This window comes from Mirounga angustirostris, unplaced genomic scaffold (assembly GCF_029215605.1).
Source record: "Mirounga angustirostris isolate CCGP_5_RB_7025 unplaced genomic scaffold, mMirAng1.0.hap1 SCAF_10, whole genome shotgun sequence".
NCBI classification, from domain to species: domain Eukaryota; kingdom Metazoa; phylum Chordata; class Mammalia; order Carnivora; family Phocidae; genus Mirounga; species Mirounga angustirostris.
Window position 1 is genome coordinate 18833695 of NW_026991718.1, and position 19105 is coordinate 18852799.

Below are 19105 nucleotides of genomic sequence, written 5' to 3' on the forward strand. Positions count from 1 at the left end.
TGAAATCAAGAACTTCTCTTTATGCCAGCAGTAATCACAGAGAAAATACCATCAAAACATTCACAACGGCCACAACAAGCTTTAGGGACTTTATGGACTCATTCACAGGAATCTGACCAGGGAAATGGTGGATATAACTTGTACCTTGACGCACCCGCCCTGATCTTACTACGGGGTCCCCAGGCCCCCCAGGCATCCTAATAGTGTGCTTTCATCCCACCCAGACACTTCCTCTGCAAATGGAGCCAGGCCTCAGGCTGTCCTCCGCCACAGCTCTCAGGCACCTGATGACAGACCAGCGGCCTCCACTTCCATTATTCCAGCAGCCGCCTAATGCATTTGAACCACAAAATGGGCCCTTGCCTCTTTCCTATCCCAGTTCCATCTTCATAAACGGTAACAGATAGACAGGAGTCCCCAAGGGCACGAAACCTTTCTTTCCAGATAATTTTCAAGGGAAGGGGGGGAAAGATGCATATGTGCTAATGGAACCTCTCTGGCTGAAACAATTTATCTGCAGATGTGCCCTGACCAGCCACACACTCATCAATTTGTCAGGCTGCCGTCACTGAAATTTATGATCCTGTTTGAGAAGTGGTGTGTCCATCTGAGGTTGCATTTCAGCCCAAAATTATAATAAGCTGGTACTTTTTACCTACCTCAGATTCAGTGAAATTTCCAATTTTCTGAACTACTTTCTCTCAGAGACTCTTTGCTGGTCTCTAAGACTTGAATGGAGGGAAAAGAGAAACATCAAAATGAAAGTGACAATTTAACTAAGGGAGCTGACTACTGGGAGAAAAATAGGATATTTTTATGATCCCAAAACTGGAAAAAGAAAAAAAAAAAAAAGGCATTTCAGGGAGAAAATCAGGAGTAGCCACAGCACGAAATCATGCCTTAGATGTCACCTGGGCTTGGCATCGCACTATTAGCATAAGCACATGCTCCAGTGGGGTCCAGAGGGGTCAAAGCACTTGAAATTTCATTTGCAATTTGCCCAGGGCTAGTTTTTCGGACCTTAGTTGGCCAGAATTTTTTAAGGAAGCAAGAGAGTTAGGTTTAAATCCTGGCAGGTCCAGCCAACATCAGAACTACTTCCTGTTCTGCCCTGGGGACAGAAGTCAATCGATTTTTTGTCTTCTTTTGAGCTCTGCTGATTCCTGCTGGTTTGGGGTAAGAAGGATATGTCGGAGCGTATGTTCTCCAGTACCTCCTACTCTCATCTCTAAGCCAAGGAAATGATCTATAACAATGCTGAAGTACCTTTTAAGTGCTTCTCTAACACAGCTTTAACAGTTTTGGGTAAGGGACAGAAAGCCTCAGAGAAACCATAAAACACAATCCATATGGCACCAGAATACTGTTTTGTTCTGGGAATTCTGCCCTTAGGCAAAACCACACAGCCATGAATACGTAAACAACCACTTTTTGAACCATCTAACAAAGACTGAGTTCTGCCAGAGAGCAGGGAGCTGCAGCCCAGGGCGGTGGGGGTGGGGTGGGGTGGGGTGGGGTGGGGGGACAAGGAGGAAAAGCAGCCGAGCCAACCACAGCAGGTGCTTCACCTCTGAGCGACTGTGCAAATCCCAGCTGAGGAGAGTCCACGGTGGAAAAGAGATATTGTCTGAATGGCCTCATCTGAAAGGGTATCAGGCCATACTGCCTAAATGGGTAGATCAGCCGGTGGCGTCTACGCTCTCGACAGTCAGGTCTCTCAAGACTTCAAGAGAAGGAGCAGGATTAAGACTCTGAGACAGAGTCCGTGAAGACATTTGCGCTGCCATCTCTGATGGTTATTTCCTGGGTGGCCGTGAATGTTAACGGGATGAAGCCTTCGCTATCAGCACAGAGAAGGATCCAGTGCGAGTCTGCAAAGTGAAATAAACACATAGGAAACTTAGGATATCTCATCTTATTCTATGAAGAAGAAGAAGGCAGATTTTTTTTTGAGGGTAAGAATAGAGTAGTTGATAATATTGAACTGATCATTGTAAGACCGTGCAGACAACTGGGTAGACGGAAGGACTGAGCACTACTGAGGGTGACATTATATGGCAGGAGCGGGTATTGATGGCATTGATGACGTAGGCATAGCTAGGGGACATCCATCTTTACCCAGGCGAGGCATTTATCACTCAGTGCTATGCATCTGATTGTGTATATAGCGCACATGTGTTAGGGGTTGTGTGTGGAGTGTCCCTATCTACTCGCTCTTAAGCATTTCTCCAGAAACTATGTGAAGGTGGGAACAGCTACTCTCTGGAGGAACCTTTACTCTTTAGATCATTACCAACCTCTAGACACCTAAGGATGCTTAGCTGACTACTGTTAGACTAGAATGGTCCAGATAATCCTGAATGGTTTGTTCTGCAGTAACCTAGGGCCAGTGGCCTTAACACATGCCTGGACCTTCTCTGGTTCTTTCAAATCTACTGTGCCTCACCTTTGACCCTGTAATTTCACTTCTGAAGAATCTATACTTTCCAAGAACAACATGTAAAATATGCAGAGAGGTTTTTATCAGTGCTATATATGCTGCTGAAACTGGAAACCACTGGAAGGTCAAAGAAAATATGGTGAAGTGAAATATGGTACACCCGGAATGGAATAGTAACTCCACCCAGGACAGATGACAATTATCAAATCATATCACAAAGGCATGTGTCAAAACAAAAAAATGCTGGTGCTAGAAACAGATCTCATGTTCAACATGGTGGCTACCATTAGAAGAATGAGGCATATGGGTGGCTCAGTTGGTTAAGCGACTGCCTTCGGCTCAGGTCATGATCCTGGAGTCCCGGGATCGAGTCCCGCATCGGGCTCCCTGCTCGGCAGGGAGTCTGCTTCTCCCTCTGACCCTCTCATGCTCTCTCTGTCTCATTCTCTCTCTCAAATAAATAAAATCTTTAAAAAAAAAAAAAAAAAAAGAAGAAGAAGAATGAGGCATAAAAAACCCACCACGCTGTGCATTTCAAGAGTAGGCACAGCTCAGTTCGCTGGCATTTAGGGATACCCTTCTCATCCCATGTTTGCTGCATATTAAAATGACCAACTCCTTTAAGAAATATTCTGCAATGCTGCTATGATCTTTATGTTTAGTGCAACAGGTATATATGTGGTTTTAATGTCATTCCTTTGCAGCTGTTATATATTGCTTTGTAACTCTTCCAGGTTTTTCCTGTGTACATTTAGGTCTTCCAGCTAGGCTGTAAGTTCCTCAAGGGCGGAACCTGTATTTCCCATGTGTTTCGGTACCTATGATAGACTTGGGTATACAGTAGGCAATGAAAAATATTTGTTAACTTTCTCGTGAATCACTGAATGGTTTGTAAACTTCACCTTTATTATCAATGAAAGTTACAAAATAGATGGTAGAGGGAGGGAGTGTGGGGTAGAACCAATTTCTTGAATTCCACCTACCATGGAGCATTTCGACAAGAGAGAGGCCGAAAGTCTGCTGGACTGTACTGAGCCTTAGTTTGCCATTGCAGAGGAGTACAGCTCTTTTTTCAACAACAGGACCTACATAATAAGATTTCTTCAAATATAAAAATAAAAGTTGTTAAACTGATTGCAGAAGCAACAGAGTTAACATTTCTTAAGAACAGAATGTGTAAGTAGTTTTTTAGAATCCTATTTACTATCATTATAACTAAACCAGCTGTGGGGCGCCTGGGTGGCTCAGTCAGTTGGGCATCTGCCTTCCGCTCGGGTTGTGATCCCAGGGTCCTGGGACTGAGCTCCACATGGGCTCCTTGCTCAACTGGGAGTCTGCTTCTCCCTCTCCCTCTGCTCCTGGCCCCGCTAGCGCTCTCTCTCTCTCTCTCTCTCACTCTCCCTCTCTCAAATAAACAAAATCTTTAAAAGGAAAAAAAAAAACTAGAACAGTTGTAAATAAGGAGCTTTTGGCTACATTATTTAACACAACAAAAGGATTAGATCTCAAAATATTTATGGGTTAAATACCATGACATTCCTACTTAAAATATTTTAGGAATTTAAAAAAAAAAAGAAGCAATTATGGCAAAATGTTAACAACTGTTAAATCCAGATGACAGATATTAAAAGGATTTCATTATGTAGTCTTTATGTTTATAATTTTTCATAATAAAGAATATGTTTGAAATTTTTCACAATAAAAAAATTTTAATTCAGTTTTAAACTATTCTTTGGTTCATTTAAAAACCTACATCCGGAGTTGGTCAAACAGTAGTATTTTTTTTTTAAGATTTTATTTTTATTTATTTGAGAGGGAGAGAGAGAGAGAGAGAAAGCAAGCAAGAGCACAACAGCAGGGGGAGGGAGAAGCAGATCCCCTGATGAGCAGGGAGCCGGCTGCGGGGCTTGATCCCAGCCCAGGATCATGACCTGAACTGAAGGCAGCTGCTTAACTGACTGAGCCACCCAGGCACCCCTATTAATTTCTATAATCTACAAAAACCTCTTTTTTTTTTTTAAAGATTTTATTTATTTACTTGAGAGAGAGAATGAGAGACAGAGAGCACGAGAGGGAAGAGGGTCAGAGGGAGAAGCAGACCCCCCGCTGAGCAGGGAGCCCGATGAGGGACTCGATCCCGGGACTCCAGGATCATGACCTGAGCCAAAGGCAGTCGCTCAACCAACTGAGCCACCCAGGCGCCCCTCTACAAAAACCTCTTATAAACTGATAACTTGGGGCACCTGGGTGGCTCAGTCGTTGAGCGTATGCCTTCGGCTCGGGTCATGATCCCAGGGTCCTGGGATCAAGCCCTACATCGGGCTCCCTGCTCTGCGGGAAGCCTGCTTCTCCCTCTCCTGCTCCCCCTGCTTGTGTTCCCTCTCTCGCTGTCTCTGTCAAATAAATAAAATCTTAAAAAAATAAATAAATAAAAATAAAATAAAATCACTCTTAAAAAAAATAAACTGATAACTCAATAGGAAAAAAATGAGCAGTAGGCAATTCATATTCAATTGGCCAAAAACCATGAAGACATACTAATAGTAAAGGAAATACAAATGGATAAAAGTGAAAAGCACTTCACACTTATCAGACTGGTGGGGCTGTGAGGAAAAGGACAGTCTCCTAGGTTGAGAAGGGGTATGTGATGATGCATTAAGTAAAAAATCTTTTGAGAGGCAATCTGGCAACTCTTTGAAAAGTAGAAACATATATATATATATACTCCTCAAATTAGCACTTCCACTTCTGGGAACCAACCCAACAGAAATAAAAGTAGGAATACAAACAGCTACATATAAGGGTACCACTACAGCAGGACTGGGAGTGACTGAAGAGAAGTGAAGAGCTAAAGGCAACGTGAATGTCCACCAAGGGCCCAGCTACATAAACAGTGTACTCTCAGCACAAAGAGTGCACCCTATGACCCCATTTTTGTAAAACAATTTTTGTAAAACACCACCACCCCCGCATCTATAGACCTATATGGATACAAAGAAGTGTGTAAGATTACAGGAGTATGAACTAAAATAATGGAGGGAGCCACGTTGAGCCGTGAATTAAAGTGAGTTATGGCGGGGGGCAGGGCCACGTTCAACGGGGAATGAAAATGTTCATGATAAAAACAGATCAGCTATGATCCCATTCATGTAATATGATATATTTGCACATGCATTAAATCTTTCTAAATCGACCTAACCTTTCTCTCTGCAATGCATAAGGAAAAGTTTCCCACAGTGAAATAGCACAATAAGGAGAGTTCTTTTTTTTTTTAAATATAAATTGCCAGGATGAGTACAATCATTCGTATTTTACACCAGGCAGGTGACACAATCCCAGCGTATGCTGATATGCGTGCCCATCTGGCTGGCAGCCAACCAACCTAGAGGTAGAACTCGCCCGTAACGTAACACGCCCAGCTCATGAAGTTCAGCTACAACACCATCTTGCTCGTCAATGAGCTTTTCTTGTCAGTACCCACTGGCTGCAGGAGCTTTCACGTACAGGGGCAGCTCCTCAAAGGAGCAGTTACCTGATAAGCGACGTGCACATAGGGCGGGTCCTGAGAGAGTGGATACCCAGGAGAGGACTTCTCCTTTTGTAGAACGTCTGTGAGTTCAGAGAGACGTCGCTGCACTTCAGTCAGGGTCCTAGATAAAATTTCCATTTCCTTAGACAGCCGGGAAATTTCCTTTTCCCTTTGTAAGTTCTTGCTTGGAGGCCAATCAGGAGGTTCGGGAGTTGGGGTGTGGTGGGGTGTGCCGCTGGATCTGGCCAGCATTACCAAGCGGTTAACGGGCTCAGCATCTAGAGCGTCAAGGGCGATGGGGCCGTCACAGACCCTGGTGGGAGGACTTTTGATTTCTTTAATAAGGGTTTTTCCAGGCCTCGCACTTTGCCCACTGCCATTAGCTGTTAAGAGCCCTCTGTTTGGGTGACAAAAATCTGGGGAAAGACTTTCAATTAGCTTTTTTCTCTCTGTTTTATTTAATAGAGTACTGAGAGTAGAGCCTCCACTCTGGTTTTCACGTGCTGTTACTGGAGATTCTTCTTCCAATGTCACTTCTCTAACAATCAAACGAATGATATACTCATCAGTCTTCGAAGAAGGAAGAAATGCTGAATCAGTGGATTTTTGTTCTCCTACCAAAATCAGTAATAACTTATCTGTCAAGAAGCATATGCCTTTCGGCTTTTCACTTCTCTCTAACTGAATCTGCCGGATATTTGGCACACACGATGGAATGACAGAATAGATAAAAATGCCATGGTACGTATTGGAAGCCACCGCCAGCACCTGTGCTTTAGGATTAAATGCTATTAGATCAGGAGCCAGAATCCCGGGAATGGTGACTTTTCTGGTCTGGGTGACCTCTTTCTCAAAGGTCACAAGGACCAAATGTGAAGAATCCAGGCCGGTTCCTGTCAAGTAGTCCTTTTTTCTTAGATGAATAAGAGAACTACCCCCAGATTTGGCGGTATTGGAATGTATATGAGTTAGATCCAGAGAATCTGAAAAGGAAGAAGAAACAGGAGAAACTGAGGTTTCAAAGTGTGTTTCGGAAGCAACTGCCCCCTGATCCCCGGTGGGTGCTTCATCAGTAGCCGGTGAAGCACACAGACGAGTGTCTTCCCCACCAGCAGGAACATCAAAGGCTTCGGATGCATTTAAGCCACAAATCTTAGCTAGTGGAAGCTCAGTCACCACAGCGACCTGTGAGTCCGCGGTGGCTCCCATGGAGCGCACGTAGCTGTCCACAGCAAACACCGGGTAGAAGGAGCACCTGCAAAGAGTCTTCTGAGCACTGTCCCAAATATAGGAATGCAGGCTGCTGCCAACTGCCACCACCAGCCTCCGGCCATCCTGGGTCCAACAGGCACAGTGAATGAGGCCCCCCGTGTCGATGTCTGCTTTCACCCGGGGATCGTCACCGTGGACGCTGGGGAGGACAGACACATCCTGTGCCGTCAACACAGCCAGGACAGGACTCTTTGGATGCCACACACAGCCCTGGGGAAGGACAGGAAGTGATTCTCTAATCTCACAGGTCTGTGACATCAGCCATCTGCTTGTCTCCGTAGTGCTGGGACAGAGCCGCCACACAGCGACATGCTTCTTGTGCTGGATGGCGAGCACGGCGGGCACGGCGGCCACAGCAGGGGGGGCCCAGGACACTCCGTACACATGTTCAAACTGTCCAATGACCTTGGAGTCCCCAAACCTGGCCTCTCCACCGTGAAGCTGTAAATCAGTCAGGACTACCTGACGCCCATCAGTCCAGACAAGGCCATGAACAGGGTGTACTGCCTGATACAACGCATTCAGCCCCGTCCTGAGAAGTCTTCCTTTTCCCAATTCCATCCTTTTGGATACAGGTTGTCTGAAATCAGTAAAAAGGAAAGATTTACCAGGAGAATATAATCAGACAAATCCAAAATGTAGGACATTTTACAAGACAATTGGCTTAGGCCTTTCACAGGTCAATATTTCAAGGGGATAAAAGGATGAAGGAATTTGACAGATTAAAAGACACTACTGAGCCATAACAAGCAAATGCAATATATAAACTTTGATTGGCTCTTGAATTGAGGAAATAAAATTTTTTTGGAAGATTTATTTATTTGTCAGAGAGAGAGAGCGAGCACAAGCAAGGGGAGTGGCAGGCAGAGGGAGAAGCAGGCTCCCTGCTGAGCAAGGAGCCCGAGGTGGGGCTCGATCCCAGGACCCTGGGATTATGACCTGAGCCGAGGGCAGACGCTTAACCAACTGAGCCACCCAGGTATCCCAAGGAAATAAAATTTTCTATTAAAAAAAAAAAAGATATGTTTAGAATTGGAGAAATTTGAATAGGCAACAGATATTAGAAGATATTGTAGAGTTATTCATTTTCTTAAGTGTGAACATGGTATTGTGGTTATGTAGGAGAATGTCCTTACCATTAAAATATGATGCTGAAGTATTTGGGGTAAAGTGTCATGATGCCTACAGTTTGCTTTCAAACAGTTTAGCAAAAAACAAAACCATGAAACCCTATACATTTGATATAGAAATGCAGAGAGATCAAACAGATGTAGCAAAATGTTAATTCTTGAATATAGATTGAGGCTATATTGGGTATGGTACTTTCAACTTAAAAAAGTTTTCAAATTAGGGGCGCCTGGGTGGCTCAGTCGTTAAGCGTCTGCCTTCGGCTCAGGTCATGATCCCAGGGTCCTGGGAAGGAGCCCTGCACTGGGCTCCCTGCTATGCGGGGAACCTGCTTCTCCCTCTCCCACTCCCCCTGCTTATGTTCCCTCTCTTGCTGTGTCTCTCTCTGGCAAATAAATAAATAAAATCTTTAAAGAAAAAAAGTGATCAAATTAAAAAACTGAGGGGTGCCTGGGTGGCTTAGTCGGTTGAGCGTTCAAATCTTGATTTCAGCTCAGGTCATGGTCTCGGGGTCGTGAGACGGAGCCCCCGTTGTTGGGCTCTGAGCTCAGCAGGGAGTCTGAGGATTCTCTCTCTCCCTTTCCCTCTGCGTCTCCCACCACTCACATTTTCTCTTCCTCTCTCTCTAAAAAAAAAAAAAATCAAAGCAAAACTGAGAAAGACTTCTTTCACCATCTAATTTCTATTCTTTTTTTTTTTAATTTGAGAGAGAGAATGAGAGAGAGAGAGAGAGAGAGCACAGGAGGGGGGAGTGTCAGAGGGAGAAGCAGACTCCCTGCTAAGCAGGGAACCCGATGTGGGACTCGATCCCAGGACTCCAGGATCATGACCTGAGCCAAAGGCAGTCGCTTAACCAACTGAGCCAACCAGGCGCCCTCTAATTTCTATTCTTTCACTGGCAAACTGCATTAATTGATATTCACATCCCTGACTTTATTAGCACTTATTTCCTCAACTCCCTTCAAGAAGGTTTTTACCTCCACAGTGAAATGACACTCAACAAAGTCACTGTTGTCCTTCCTACTTCCTCATATTCAAATAGCACTTAATAATTTTCAGACCATTTTCACATTCCCTACCATTTGCTCCTTGCAACAATCTTTCACAATAATGCAAAGTTAGGAAAGTATTATCTTGCATTTTCTCATAATTTTTTTCCAGGCATTTAAATTACTAAAGTAGTACATGCTCACTGCAATGAAATTCAGACAAACCAGAAGTGTCTAAAATAAAATGAAACGTTTCTTCCTCCCCTATGCCAACACCTCCCCTCCCCAATCTCAAATCCTTGATAAAAGCACTGTTAACGATTTGGTGTGCAGCCTTTGAAACCATTAAAGAAACCTACCAAAAAAATAAATAAATAAATACTACTACTACTAATAATAAAATAAGAAGAATTCTATTATGTGCTAAGTTTTTTTCCTTTTATTTCTTTTTAAAGATTTTTTTATTTATTCATTTGAGAGAGACAGAGTGAGCAAGAGCATAAGCAGGGGGGAGGGTTAGAGGGAGAAGGAGACGCCCCCACTGAGCAGGGTGCCCGATGCAGGGGTAGATCCCAGGACCTGATCATTACCCAAGCCGAAGGTAGATGCCCACCCGATTGAGCCAACCCGGTGCCCCAGTTTGTTTTTCTTTTAAACAAAATGTCGGGGTATAAGTCAAAGTTCCTGGGTACTAACAACAGAGACCACTCTGGCTAATTTAAGCAAAAAAAGGCGGCTCGAGAACCAGGCTCAGAAAACAAGCAGGAACCAAGTGTGGCTAGGCAGAATAAACCATGCCATCACTCTCTCCCCCACACATTAGCACCTGAAAATCTAACTTCACTGCCCCTTCTTTGATGGCAATTGCTTAAGATGCCGAATGGGGGTCCAGGGGGAAACCTCCCACTGGCTAAGCCTAGCTTCCATGCCCTGCTCTAGCTGCCAGGATGGAGAGAGGGTCTCCCCACAAAGGCTTCTGTGATAGGGTGATGGGACTCTGCCTCCCACCAAGACTCACACAAAGGGCAGTTGCCCCCAAATTAGGGAAGGGGTTTTCAAAAAATGACAATCACCACAAGGATCATGTTACATATTATTCACTAATTTATTTTAAATCATGGGTACCTTTCCAAGTCAATAAAAATAGAGCTCCCTCAATCTTTTAAGTAGCTGCAAGGCATGCCATATTGTATCCAATGATTCCCCTGTAGGTGGGAATTCAGCTTTTCAATTTTTATTTAGATGTGGATAGAGTCTAAAAGTTTGGTACTCAGTTCTCACCACTGTTTTCCCTTTTCCTTCCTTCCAATGTCACTTACTCTCGTGTTTTTATCGTCTCTGTTTATTACTGTCAGGCCTCCATCTCTTCTCCTGGCTTCCTTGCTGAGCTGCAGTGCTAGTCGTCTATCTGTTAGGCTTCACATTATGGCTGATATTAGCCCTGCCCACACTCATTTCAAACCGGATGTGCATACAAGAAAAAAAAATGGTTTTTTTGCTCTCAACAGCAGCTCCTTAATGGATATCACCATTCTCATATTCACTCAGGCTAAAAACTCGGGACTCCATTTGACTGCTCTCCTGTACTCTCAGTTAGTCGTCAAATCCTACTAATTCTTAGAACTGTTTCTGAATAAAGTCCTTGTCATTCCCACCAGCACTCTCCTGAATCAATCACTGGCACCTCTAACCTAGATGACTGCAATAATCTCCTCCTACTTGGTTTCCCTACCTCTGGCTTTCTTCAGTCCATCTTGTGCAAAACCAATCTTAAAATGTCCTTTTAAGTATATCATTTATCAGCTTAAAAATTGGCAGATATTAAAAAAAAACTGGCAGACGTTACCTACTGCCTAGAGCTGTGCTGTTCAATACAGTAGCTATGAACCACGTGTGTTTTGTAAATTTAATTAAAATTTTTAAAAATCCAGTTGCTCAGTTGCACTAGCCCTTTTTAAAGTGGTCCACAGTTACATGTGGCTAGTGGCTCTCATATTGTACAGGGCAGAACAGAACATTTCCATCAGTGAGGAAAATTCTGCTGGACAGCACTGGCCTATAGGATAAAGTCTGAATTCCTCAGTTGGGCATTCAAACCCCTGCCCAGTGTGGACCTACCTATCTCTCCAGTCTTACTTCTGTTTATTCATCTTCACAATTACAATGGCTGGCCCATTCAAAACACATAATAAATGACAGGTGAAGTGACGGCCCAGCTTAAATACCATCTCCTCCAAGAGGTCTTCCTTACTCATCCTGCTAAAGCTGATACTTTCCTCCTCTTAACGCCTATAGCCCTTATAGTCTAAAGCACTCGTGTGACATCTTCAGTTTATTACCTGCAATTACCAGTCCCTCTTTCATGCACTACCTCAAATTTCACAACTCACACACAAAGTCCTTGCGAGTAGAAACCAGACTTAACTTCTTTGCCTATCAGTTCCTAGCACATTTCATTAAGTGCTGGCAAGTACTTTCAGATGGATTGCTCCGTATCCATTATATCCTAAAAGGAGTTTCCAATTGGGTCATGGTATTGCCAGGGGTTGTGTTGTGATCACATTTGTTTGTTGCTTTAGGCTCTTATGATACTGTCAATAAACCTCTTTGAACTGTATTTGGACGTTCTTTCTAAGTCTGTTAAATAATCCAGGCTCTTCAATAACAACTAAAACGATGGGGGATATATATTAAGAGATATTTCCCTCCCCTACAGGGCCATATAGTCCTAATGCAGCCATACACTAGCATTTCTCATTTTTTGTGATTTAAAAAAAAGAATGGTTAAGCAACCATACATATTAGCACAAGTTCCCGGGTCTTAAAGAACTCATAGTCCCAGTTCTTAAAGAACTCATACTGTCATTTAAATCATGAGGACAATCAAACAATATATTTATATAATTTTTTTTAAGATTTTATTTATTTATTTGACACAAAGAGACACAGGGAGAGAGGGAACACAAGCAGGGGGAGTAGGAGAGGGAGAAGCAGGCTTCCCGCCGAGCAGGGAGCCCGATGCGGGGCTCGATCCCAGGACCCTGAGATCATGACCTGAGCCGAAGGCAGATGCTTAACGACTGAGCCACCCAGGCGCCCCTTTATAATTTTAACATTCTATAAAACTAATGTAGGATTTTGCAACAATCAAATGTTTCCTTCCTGGGGTAGTTCCAGGGGGGAGAAACAGCTTTTTTTTTTTTTTTTAAAGGTTTTATTTATTTATTTATTTGAGAGAGAGAGATGAGAGAGAGCACGAGAGGGGGGAGGGTCAGAGGGAGAAGCACACTCCCTGCCGAGCAGGGAGCCCGATGTGGGACTCGATCCAGGGACTCCAGGATCATGACCTGAGCCGAAGGCAGTCGCTTAACCAACTGAGCCACCCAGGCACCCGAGAAACATCTTTATTTCTGGTGATTATTATAATGTAGAGTCTATATCAGTGCCACAGTATGAAAATTTTTCCTTGAATCATCTTATGCACAGAACCTGGTTTACTGTTGTTTTAGTGAACTTCAAGTTCAGATGCACCAAAAGTTGGCTTTGCCTTAGTATTCAGCCAAAATCTACTATTTGGCTTGGATTTCAGCCTTTGGAAAACTGAACAGCCTAATGCTAGCATCCCTGAACAGTGTGTCCACACATATCTTAAGATAATGAGGTCAGATGAGAATAAGGCAGTAATGAGAATAAGATGGATATTCTAACTTATCTAAATGATAAGTATTCATTTCCAAATACAGACAAACATGACAAGCATTCTTTATTTAAAAGGCAAAAAATTGCCTCAGGTACATCCTATTTCAAAATTCTACCAGTGAGTTGATATATATATATATATATCTCAACTTGAGATCACTGAGTGTGTGTATATATATATATATATATATATAGGCTGCAGGAATAAAATGTTGCAATAATAAATGACTGTGACAGATTAGTTTTAGGACAAAAACAAGAACTTTCACACAGTTGACTTACTGAGAAATAGACTAGCATAATATAAATATTAAAAAAGAGTACATTAGGGGGCACCTGGGTGGCTCAGTTGGTTAAGCGACTGCCTTCGGCTCAGGTCATGATCCTGGAGTCCTGGGGTCGAGTCCCACATCAGGCTCCCTGCTCAGCAGGGAGTCTGCTTCTCCCTCTGACCCTCATGATCTCTCTATCTCATTCTCTCTCTCAAAATAAATAAATAAAATCTTAAAAAAAAAAAAGAGTACATTAGGTAACTTAAAGAAAAACATTTTTTGATCAACAGATGTCTATGAAATTTATTTTTTTAGATTTATTCATTTACAGAGAGAGCACATGAGTGGGGGTGGGGCAGAGGGAGAGGGAGAGAGAGAGAGAACCTCAAGCAGACTCTGCTGAGCGCAGAGCCCAACACAGGGCTCTATCCCATGACCCGTGAGATCAGGACCTGAGCTGAAATCAAGTCAGACACTTAACCAACTGAGTCACCCAGGTACCCCGATGTTTATGAAAGTTAAATAAAAGTATAAAGCACAGTGATAGAAATTAATTCTAATTCTAATCTTGGTAAAATTGTTCATTATGTTAGTATTCATTAAACAAAAATATTTAAGAACTGTGTTTAAGGGCGCCTGGGTGGCTCAATCCTTAAGCGTCTGCCTTCGGCTCAGGTCATGATCCCAGGTCCTGGGATCGAGCCCCACATCGGGCTCTCCCTGCTCAAGCAGGAAGCCTGCTTCTCCCTCTCCCACTCTCCCTGCTTATGTTCCCTCTCTTGCTGTGTCTCTGTCAAATAAATAAAATCTTAAAAAAAAAAAAAAAGAACTGTGTTTAACTTTTAAGGTTTTTTTTAAAGATTTTTTAAAAAAGATTTTATTTATTTGAAGAGAGAGAGACAGTGAGAGAGGGAACACAAGCAGGGGGAGTAGGAGAGGGAGTAGCAGGCTTCCTGCCGAGCATGGAACCAGATTTGGGGCTCAAACCCAGGATCCTGGGATCATGACCTGAGCCGAAGATAGACAATGCCCAGGCACCCCACCCTTTTACTTAAGATTTTTTAAAGTAATCTCTATATCCGATGAGGGGCTTGAGCTCATAACCCCAAGATCAAGAGTCACAAGCTCTACCCACTGAGCCAGCCAGGCACCCCTAACTTTTAGTCTTTAAATTCTATTTAGCTATGGGTCATTTAAGTAAACATCCTAACTGGGAATTATTCACAAGTTGTGAGAATGAATTAAAGGCAGACAGTGAACTCGTCACCAGTTTTCATGAGGTGGAAAATCTCCAAAATTCCTGATAAATCATTTTCAGTCCAGACATAATAATGAAAAAGAATGAAGGAAAAAGTGTTAAATAAAAATGAGGTACCCAAAATACCTTGCAGCTGAAAGGAAGTGGCTTTTTAGCACTGAAAGTGTGTAGTTTGGTGACCACAAGTACAATCCAGGAACACCAGTATTGCTGAGAAATTATTTTTCCTATAAAATAAGCTCAAACCTTTGAAATGTAATGATGACTATAATGTTGTTTTTTTAATAATGTTTTAATAATACATTTTTAATAACAGGAATGAAATTTCAGATTTTTCTTTTGTCTCACAGGTTCATTTTATGATTGCCTCTGTGGAATACTAGTTTTTACACTTGGCCATTTATGCACCCAATATGTACCTTTTGGGCACCCCTAGTTCAAACTTCCCTGATCACAAACAAGATACTAAAAATCAGTAATTTAGGCAAAATAATAGCAATGCTCATGGTAGCAGTTCTTGGTTCAAAGTTTCAAGACACTAACAGGAATCAAGTAAACAAAAAATGTGCACTCTGACTACTAATCCTGTGTCTAAGTTACTGTAATCACAATTTTTGGGTGTAGCCTTGCTATGATGCTATGATGAATTGGGGAGAGCCAATAAAATATGCAAGATGCACTTAAAGCCTGAAATGAATCAACTCATCATGGATTCATCATGGAGTTGATCAATACAGTAGATGACTGCCCCAAATCCTTTTTGTAAATACATTATATAACAATTGTATATAATATCATAAATGTGCATTAAGATTAAAATCTTATAAAATTAAATGCAAAAATCTAATTCCAAAACACACTGTTATTTGACAGAGTGATCATTTTTATTGCAATTCAGGATCCAACACATCTTAAAAGAATCTCCTTTTGGGCACCTGGGTGGCTCAGTTGGTTAAGCGACTGCCTTCAGCTCACATCATGATCCCAGAGTCCTGGGATCGAGTCCCGCATCGGGCTCCCTGCTCGGCGGGGAGCCTGCTTCTCCCTCTCCCACTCCCCCTGCTTGTGTTCCCTCTCTCACTGTGTCTCTCTCTGTCAAATAAATAAATAAAATCTTTAAAAAAAAAAAAAAAAAGAATCTCCTTTTTAAGGTTTTCAAATAGTTTTCTTTCATCTATATTCTTCCTTTAGAAGAAAAAAAAAAAAGAACCCAAACATGGGTATTTGTATATATTTACATAAATATGCAAACAAAAATCGGGAATGATACACACCAAAACTGTTCAAGATAGATAACTAAAATGGAGTGGGGTGATGTAAGAGGTAAGATGGGACTCTTTTATTTGTGTTTTTGAAAAAACTGTTTGATAATAAGCATGTATTCAAATAGACTTTTTGTGATTGAAAGAAGGAAATAAAGATTTAAATGTAAAAAATATTTCATAAAGAGCTCTGGGGCACCTGGGTGGCTCAGTCAGTTAAGTAACTGCCTTCGGCTCAGGTCATGATCCCAGAGTCCTGGAACCCAGCCCCGCATCGGGCTCCCTGCTCAGTAGGAAGCCTGCTTCTCCCTCTCCCTCTGCTGTTCCTTCTGCTTCTGCTCTCTCAAATAAATAAATAAAATCTTAAAAAAAAAAAAGCTCTTTTGAACCAAACACCTGAATTTTAAAATGGCCAAAGGATATCAATAAGCAATTTACAAAATAATACAATGATTAATAAACATCTTTAGAGTGACATTCAATCTTACTAGTTATCAAAGAATTGTCTGAACTTGCAGTGTCCATTCCTTCACCACCTTTTTTTTTTTTAAAGTAATCTCTACACCCAGCTTGAGGCTTGAACTCACCACCAAGATCAAGAGTGGAACACTCCAAAAAAAAAAAAAAAAAGAGTGGAACACTTCACCAACCAAACCAGCCAAGCACCTTCTCACCACTCGCTTCTTAACCCACTCCAAATTGACTCTATTACCACCTTTTTGAAATAACTTTCACCAACTCACCAGTGCCATTGATGTCAATGAACCCAATGGATATTTTTCAACCCTGTTTTACTGAGGTAGCATGTATCAAAGACAGAACTTGAGAAATCGCCTTCGGACCCTAAATCCACAGAAATGTAGTCTCTACCCAGTGCCTGAGTCGTACAGATGGTTCAGTGTCCAACTCTTGGCTTAGGCTCCGGTGGTGATCTCGGGGTCATGAGATCCAGCCCCATGTCAGACTCTGCACTCAACGGGGAGTCTGCTTGCGATTCTCTCTCCCTCTCCCTGTCCTCCCACTCATGCTCTCTCTCTCAAATAAATAAATAAACCTTAAAAAAAAATGTATTCTCTACCAAACTGCCTGGTGATATGCTTTTAACTTATCTGCAACTTATTTCTCATACCTCTTTGCTAGCCTTGTCCTTGCTTGTAGAGTCTTTTACTAAGGAAGACCGGTCAGTTATGCTTCCACATGATGTCAGATTAAGTGGGTCTGCGGTGGCTTGCTAAATGGAGGAATAAGTCCCCTGTTGTTACTAATGAAGAAAACTGCCATCTCTAACCCACTGGTCTTATATAAGATAATATATGTTTTCCTCTAATATCTACTTATGCACTTTTAAAGACTTTTATTGATAAATAATGCATGATACATTTTCCTGGGCAGAGAAAATTCCTAACGGGCAAATTAGATCAAAGGCAATTTATATGATATATTTTAGGCCACCCAAGTCAGTCTAATGTCATTGAGGGTATGTATGGCCAGGGATAGCACAGGGTAAGGATCTGTAAATAAGAGAAAGACAAACATGATTATGTTACTGAGATTTTTAGAAGAATTAATTTTAGTATTTTCATCCCTAGTAACAAGAACAAATTTGGCATATTTTTTTTTTAAGATTTTATTTATTTATTTGAGAGAGAGAGAATGAGAGAGAGCACAAGATGGGGGAGGGTCAGAGGGAGAAGCAGACTCCCTGCTGAGCAGGGAGCCCGATGCAGGACTCGATCCCGGGACTCCAGGATCATGACCTGAGCCGAAGGCAGTCGCTTAACCAACTGAGCCACCCAGGCGCCCCAGCATATTTTTCTAAAAAATCTAACACCAATTACAAAAATTGGTTTCAAACCTTTGTACTCCACTGCTAGTTCAGGTCTTGATCACCTCTCCCTTTTTAGTAGGGCAGATCAAGGAGAAATTCTCCAGACGCCAGTCTCTTCCTTCCCACAGAGCTTGGATGCTCTAAGTGATTGGGCAGAATCATCTTTTTTATTTTTTATTTTATTTATTTATTTATTTATTTATTTTTTTTTTAAAGATTTTATTTATTTATTCATGAGAGACAGAGAGAGAGGCAGAGGGAGAAGCAGGCTCCCAAGGAGCAGAGAGCCCGATGCGGGACTCGATCCCAGGACCCTGGGATCATGACCTGAGCTGAAGGCAGTCGCTCAACCAACTGAGCCACCCAGGCGCCCTCATCTTTTTTATTTTTTAAGATTTATTTGAGAGAAAGAGAGAGAGAGCACACGGGAGAGTTAGGGGAGGGGCAGAGGGAGAGAATCTTCAAGCAGACTCCCGCTGAACAGAGAGTCCCATGTGGGTGCTTGATCCCAGGACCCATGAGATCATGACCTGAGCTGAAACCACGAGTTAGGGGCGCCTGGGTGGCTCAGTCGTTAAGCGTCTGCCTTCGGCTCAGGTCATGATCCCAGGGTCCTGGGATCGAGCCCCGCATCGGGCTCCCTGCTCCACGGGAAGCCTGCTTCTCCCTCTCCCACTCCCCCTGCTTGTGTTCCCTCTCTCGCTGTGTCTCTCTCTGTCAAATAAATAAATAAAATCTTTAAAAAAAAAAAAAGAAAAAAGAAACCACGAGTTAGATGCTCAACTGTCTGAGCCACCCAGATGCCCCAGGGCAGAATCATCTCTTTAAAAAACCACAGCTATGGTCATTTTGTTCTTCTGCTCAAATACTTTGTCTCTACAGTCTACGTATATTAAAAAAGTTCTTTAAAAATGTCTTAGCAAGGTATTTCAGGCCTTCTATTTTTCTGAGATCAATATACCTTTCCAACCTTATGTCCCTGATCATAAAGGGCCTGCTGAGGAATTAGGAGGAACTAGCACACATTCATGTGATTAATGTGCAGGATGAACCTAAGAAAGAAGACTGGTAAGTTTAATAAGGGGCCACGAAATAGTTTGAATGTCACAGTGAGAAAGAGTGCCAAGTTTGTAGCTACTTCAGTAGCGAAAGAGGGCCTGATTTAAGAGATCTTTCTTTTTTTTTAAAAAAAAAAAAGATTTATCTGACAGAGAGAGAGAGTGAGCTAGCACAAGCAGGGGGAGCAACAAGCAGAAGGAGAGGGAGAAGGAGGCTCCCCATCAAGCAAGGAGCCCGATTCGGGACTTGATCCCAGGATCCTGGGATCATGACCGGAGCGGAAGGCAGCCACTTCACCGACTGAGCCACCCAGGCGCCCCTCAAGAGATATTTCTAAGGCAGATGGAATAGATAATGGTTATCAGGTAG

The 19105-nt window shown here is 42.5% G+C and overlaps 1 protein-coding gene across 2 annotated transcripts in view; it reads right to left on the reverse strand.

The window, feature by feature from the left end:
- The window catches only part of WDCP (WD repeat and coiled coil containing), a 20618-nt gene continuing 1513 nt past the window's right edge, over nucleotides 1-19105 (reverse strand). The window contains exons 2-4 of one of the 2 annotated variants that reach the window (XM_045884176.3): nucleotides 5973-7821; nucleotides 3424-3541; nucleotides 1-1871 (exon numbers count right to left, since the gene is read on the reverse strand). In XM_045884176.3, the coding sequence (XP_045740132.1) occupies nucleotides 1744-1871; nucleotides 3424-3541; nucleotides 5973-7802 (2076 nt within the window). In that variant the 5' untranslated portion in view covers nucleotides 7803-7821 and the 3' untranslated portion in view covers nucleotides 1-1743. The remainder of the gene's footprint in view (nucleotides 1872-3423; nucleotides 3542-5972; nucleotides 7822-19105) is intronic. The other variant, XM_054509624.2, reaches the window with a different exon arrangement.